At 32.1% G+C, this 6,528-nt stretch overlaps 1 protein-coding gene across 1 annotated transcript; it reads left to right on the top strand.

Moving 5' to 3' along the window:
- Positions 1 to 895: 895 nt before the first annotated feature.
- Positions 896 to 5,381, top strand: LOC139528141 (protein rolling stone-like). The gene is made up of 2 exons (XM_071323992.1): positions 896 to 1,173; positions 4,408 to 5,381. The coding sequence occupies exons 1-2, from the start codon at positions 1,090 to 1,092 to the stop codon at positions 5,164 to 5,166; spliced, it is 843 nt and encodes a 280-aa protein (XP_071180093.1). The 5' UTR covers positions 896 to 1,089; the 3' UTR covers positions 5,167 to 5,381.
- Positions 5,382 to 6,528: the final 1,147 nt, after the last annotated feature.

Raw genomic sequence — 6,528 nt, forward strand, 5'->3', positions numbered from 1 at the left:
CTGTAGACATGCAGTAGGTGTAAACTTAAAGTGAATTTAAAAAAAAACGGTAAAAATCTTAAAACTAATCCGAAAGGTTCCAAATTTACAGTGTGTTGTTTCCATATCTTAAGCATTGATTTGAGACGAAGATTTTTTTTTGTGCATTTTTTGAGATTTAAAAAAAACACTTTTTTTTACCAAAAATTAACAATATTTCAACCCATTAGTTACATCATGAACTTATCTTGATTAGCATATTGGATGATTTTAAACAAATTTGAAAATTCATTTAGTACTGAAAAAATTGTGTGTCGATTTTTTATCCAACTTTCCGAAAAAATAATTTGCACCCTATGATCGTTTACACAGAATTTAGTTACTTTTCGACAGGTTTTGATTTTCATTATCATATGTGCCGGCCATACATTGCAAATGAAAGCTTTATAAAAAAAAAAGTGTATCTAATTTTGTTTTATATTTTAAAATACTTTTTGATAAATTTTATTTCAAAGTCGTGTATCGTTTCTTTTGTTGACTAGTATATGTGCAGATAAGTAGAAAGAATTGGAAAACAAAAAGATACGGGTCTGCAATTAATGATTTAAGGATACTATACATAGAAGAAATAAAAAGAAAGGAGCTTTTCTATTAACTTCAAGTCTTGCTCCTCGTCGCGATATAAATAGTCGTGATTTAAAGCATTCATCAATCAATCAATCAAGCAATCAAGCAATCAAGCAATCGATGCCGTATAGAACCCTTTTTAAGGATTAAATTTACCTCAGAATTATCGGAAATATCAGTGTAATGCAATATCTGACAGAACATAAATTGAATTCTAGTTGATCTGTAGTTATGTTTGAAATGGATCTAAGATAACTTTACCTTTATAAAAGACTAATACTTTTGTTTTATTAGAATAGTGAATACGTATACCAGGAAAGGTTAAAAATTCGGATCAAAATTTCTGAAATATGAATGGGTTCGCAATCAGGTTAATTTATCATATAAATGTGTGTCATGCGTCAGTGTTACGATAAGGTGCAGATATAGTATACCTGACTTTCTTTCTCGCGCTACTACAGAAATTTAACTTCGGCTAACACGATGTGTGATACTTTTAAAGCGGAATTTAAGCTTAAACATTTCGGATTTCCATGCTCAAAGCCCGAGGCTTTATATACATGTCAGGTATGTGCTGATTTTTCTCTTAAACTGTTTCTTCCTATATTGTGTGGTATTATTCACCCACGTAGTAGATATAATTGTCGTATGAATTTCGTCATTTTGTCATTTAATATATTTGTGCGGTTTGAAAGATGAAATGGGAAAAAAATATTTTTTTAAGAAAAAAAAAGTATTAGTTCGTTTTAGGATTATATGTTGTTTGTTTTTCAAAGTAGATTTTTTGGTCTTTTGCTTTTTTTTCTTCCTTTTCGCCTTTAATATTATTCATATATTTTTTTTATAAAATGGTAGCCAAGTTCTGTAATCACTTGTTTTAAACTGCTCCAAGAAACTCCCACAGTTAATATGACACTGGCAGTGAATGTTAATTTAGTATTTTTGTTTGTTTGTGGTTGCAGCTATTTTGTTTTGTTTTGTTTTGTTTTGCTGTTTTATTGACGTAGTCGGGATCAAATCATGGTTATCCATATTTAAATCATATATTTCATTTGTGTGTTTAATTTTAAATTTGTATTTTCGAGTATTAGGTTTTTTTTTTCAAACTGAATTTAATCGATTCTGATAGTAATAACCAATATCTTCCGAAAATATATTGCGTAATACTACACGATAAGGTATTTGCTCATATGCTGACCTTTATTTAATTGTTCATTTCTTTTTCTTTTGGTCTTGGGTAATATGTGTTTGACTGGTAATCTTACTATATATCCTTATTTTTACATTCCTGCAGAGGCTGATATAAAACTGTTCACTTCCATATCTATAATAGTTTATTCTACTACTGAATCTTATTCTTAACATTTTGGAAACCACATACTTGTGAAACACTTTCTTATCCGGAAAAGATACTGATGTGGATGTGTGAGTACACAAATATTATAATGAGAATTTCTATTTTCATCAAAACGGAAGCAGTGCTGAAAGTGGTGTAAAACATCAATCAATCAATAGATAAAACAAATCGGAAAACAAATCGAAAACATTTTCTCTAACTGGCTTTCTCTTTTAGTTGAGTATTTGTTTATCAACCGAAATTTTCCACATGTCCTTAAAAGAACGCGCAGCTTTTATAGCTTTAAATAGCCTATTTGTAAGGATTGTCCGTTCAAGAATGTCATTCATTAATCGTATAGAACACACCCTTTCTTTCTCAATAAGAAGAGTGTTAAAAAGCAAACCTGGTTCCTCGGTAAACTCTTTTTCTTAACTTAAGGTTAGTCTTGAAAAATGTTTTATCAATTTTTTTAACTAAGCAAAATATGGCAAATCTTCGTAAGTATTAACGAAAGAAAAAACACAGAAAAAAGTGGCGTGAAAAGATTGGGTATGGGCACTGAAAGTTTTTTTTGTTTTTGTTGTTGTTGTTTGGGGGTAAACTAAATGCAAATATTTTATCAACTCCTTTAACGAGTCGTTCAAAGGAAAGTTGCTTTTGATGGCTCATGATAAACATTGACGGTTTAACCTCTTCCGGAGTACCCGAGTTCAACCTCTTCCGGAGTACCCGAGTTCAACCTCGATGTTCAATGGGCTCTGTGGTCAGTGCTGTGTTGTTCTGGGTTACACTTTTTAACAGCTACTTTTTTTTCACATGACCATTCTCTTGCAAGATTTGCTCTTCTGTGGTTATTTTACAGTTTTTGAACATGGTTTTATATGTTAGAATTACAATTTATATTTTGGTAAGGCCATATTAATCGTGTTGCTATTTTGGGTTTAATATTCCGGACAATTTATATTTAGAGGCTTATGGAAAATTTGGTGGATGAGGTATAGGTACTTGTGTCAATAAACGACACAGATTTTTGTTTTAGTATCTCTTAAAGAAGAAATTTGTCTGGCACTGCAAAAAGTGCAAATATTGTGTTGTGTATATACTCAAACAGTACAATGTATTCTTTGAAAAAATGAAATCGACTTGTTACATAATAATGTCGAATGTTCTGGTTAGAATACGAGACAGACAATGCTTGAAATATGTCAGTCATACATATTACACTTTGAAAAACAAAGAGGTAAATGGTTTTTTAAAGTATTATTTACAGTTGTAACCATAAAACATGTTTTATGATAATAAATCAAAAGCTATACATTAATTTTGTTACAATACAAAAGCTGGAAATTTATTTAGTTTTTTTTATGTTGTTATCATTAGGGCAATATATCATTACTTTATAGATGTAACCTGCCTCTATACTTTAGCATTGTCTCACCTCGAATGAACTGCACTGATTATTTTAAGAGATATGCACTAGTGTGCTAATTTTCTTTGCATGTTGTAATTAACTTGCAAATTGTTTGAAAAGGTTTAATTGCCTTTAACATTTAAAAGGAATGCAATATGCAAATAAAAACTTTCTTTTTGTTTAAAAACATACATGTACATGTATATCGTATCTCCTTAGCCAAACAACATTATTTCAAACTACGTAATATAGATTCTCTTTTTTAAAGTCTTTGAAGAATGCTTGACAAAGTATGATGAATTTGCCTGTTTGTGTTGATTTGTTAAACTGTTAAAGTATGAGTGTTTGCATAAGAATCTGTTATATCGGTTTTATATTTGCACATCCGTAAAACATTGCAACGGTTGAGAATAACAATATTTGAAGTGAGTTAGTCCCATTTTTCAACAGGAGAACACCAGTACACATAATGGCAAAATTTCCGGTATAACGACATACGAAAGTACTTGGCTTTTTTAGAAAAAAAATTGATGGGTCCTTTTGATTTAAATATGCTCGTTACTTTTAAAATTGACCATTTCTAAGAACCGAATACCCGTTATAAGCATCTTTTCTGCATAAAAATGGATTCGTTCCTCAAGTTCTTGGCTTTCTTACCTCAGTCATACATGACTTAAATGAAATATGCTAATCTCAGCTACTACTAAAATGTCATTAGTGTCTTCTGAAATTGACCTTTTTGGAAAAATAGAACAATTATCATACCTTTGGGGTTTTTTTTGTAGTTCAAAAGCTCAACTGTATTCTAAAAAGAAATTATAATAAAAATTTGGAAGTCAGAGTTTATGAAAATGTTGCATTTGGCTATCCGTTTTTTGTTAATCAATCGTTCACACAAACAATGCTATTAAACATAGCACGCCCCCAAAAAAAGGATATGATCCGATGCAAAATTTCATCACGATGCCATATGTATAAATGCTTGAAAGGAACAATAAAAGTACAGATTAGTTTATTTCTTAGTACTAATTGTTAATGTTTTATATTGTAGTGGAAATGGCATCGAGCTATATACTGGACGATTCGGCTTATAATGGCAGCATATGCTCTTGGAGCTATAATGACAGTTTATGTGATGTCCGTTGGAGAAAAACATTTAGTGCTTGTGTATTTAACCATTTGGACATTCACATTGCTTACAATACATCTATGGATAGCAACTGTCATAACAATATTCTACCGACCAACTATGAATAAATCTGGTGACAAAATGCAGGGTGTTACAAATCCAGATTTTCTACCTTCAAGTGTCGAAAGTACCCTTTCACAAACAGCAGACTTGAACAGAAGCAACATAGGAGAAGATCAAAGATGTATTCCTTGGTTCCTAAAACTGTCTTGGTTGCTTGGTGACGTCGTTTTGTCGTTTGAAATTGTGGTTTCGATAATTTACTTTGTATTTTTATTTCCGGATAAGGAAAACAGGGGTGCATTAATCAATGATATGAATATGCATGCCATGAATACAGTGTTTGTTTTGATTGATTTTTGTATAAGTGCAAGACCTGTTTATTTGCTGCATGTTATTTACCCAATTATATATGGAACTATCTATGCTATATTTAGTGTCATTTACTGGACACAAGACCACGTGAACAACGTGTTATATTCTGTTCTAGACTGGAATAGTCCAGGTAATGCTGTTGGTCTGGTAGTGATTTTAGCTGTTGTCATTCTACCTTTATTTCAACTTATATTTTTTGGAATGCATCGATTGAAGTTAAGGATCTACTGTCATTTATATGTTTAAAACATATACAAGTCTCCAAATGTCTGCATGGATTATCTAACGTATATAGTTGATATACGAGTATGCTACACCCTTAGTTGTTCTGTCGATTCTTTTTGAAGATGTGCCCAATTCTGTCGATTCTTTTCGAAGATATAACCAGTCCATGTCGGTTTTGTACGAATGTGTGCTCTGTACCTATTATTTCTTTTCTTCGGAGATGTGCCCTGTCCCTGTCGTTTTAACAATATGTACGTAGTTCCTGAAGGTTCGTTTTGAAGATACGCCCAGTCCCAGTCGTTTATTTTCCAACATGTGCCTAGTTTCCCATTTCTGTGGCTTAATTTTAAAGGCTAGGAAACTTGTTTGAATTCGACATTTGCCACCACCATTTGTTAGTTTATAATATTGTCATGATTCGATGACATGAAGCTTGTTCCTATAGTTTAATATTATTATACACTTTTGTCATCCCGGTGCCATGTATAGCGTATTGTATAGTTTCGGTTTTGCTCATTGTTGCAGCTCATACGATAACATGGAGTTGTTCACATACTTGTTTTGTTGTCCTTCGAGGGATGCTGATTGCCAATAAGCCTGTCAACTATTATCTTAGGACAACAGGGCAAGGATAAGACCAATTACAGTTCTCCGGTTTTTAAAAAAAATATATATGTATAAATTGATAATATGCAAAAGCAAAATAAAGCAGAAGCTATTTAAGTATCATCTGATATATCGAACTACTTTAAGGTATATAAATATGACATGTAGTTGTGTTTGTGCTCCGTAACAGCTTATTGAGTTTCACCATTTGTAACTGTTTTAACAGTTTGTTCGTGTGTTGTGTTGTTGTGTCGTTGCCCAAGGTTTGGGGAGGGTCAAGCGCTCACAGACATTTTTAACTCCGTCGTGCATGTCTCTCCCAAGTCGTGAGCCTTTGGTTCAGTAGTTGTCTTTGGTTCATGTCGGTCATTTTATATTTCGTAAAGTGTATTGTTACAAATTTTGTTGTTAGTTTTCTCGTTTTCATGTCGGGGTCTTGCATAGCTGACTAAACGGCATGCATGTATTTCTCATATGTTTTGGTTCGGTGTACATGCAGCATATAGAATGTAAAGCTGTTCCGAGATGGAGACTGATGGAACATAGACTTATTATTAACGTTCTAAATAGGGCAATAAGAATTAATATACAAAATATCCGTTGTCTCATTTTGATAAGCAGGGAATTCCCCAATGGTCAATAGCGTACATCCTGAAACTTTAATTTGGACAATTATTACGCAATATGTCCATAAAAAATCTTTATTCAGCCAGGAAAAAGAAGTTAAAAGTAAGATACGAATATTTGTTGAACAGCCGAAAGTGAATAGTAACAAGA

The sequence above is a fragment of the Mytilus edulis genome, chromosome 1, assembly GCF_963676685.1.
Source record: "Mytilus edulis chromosome 1, xbMytEdul2.2, whole genome shotgun sequence".
NCBI classification, from domain to species: domain Eukaryota; kingdom Metazoa; phylum Mollusca; class Bivalvia; order Mytilida; family Mytilidae; genus Mytilus; species Mytilus edulis.

Coding starts and splice junctions, on each gene's coding strand:
- LOC139528141 (XM_071323992.1), top strand. CDS start 1,090: ATGTGTGATACTTTTAAAGCGGAATTTAAGCTTAAACATTTCGGATTT. Junction 1,174..4,407: donor AGGCTTTATATACATGTCAG/GTATGTGCTGAT, acceptor TTTATATTGTAG/TGGAAATGGCATCGAGCTAT.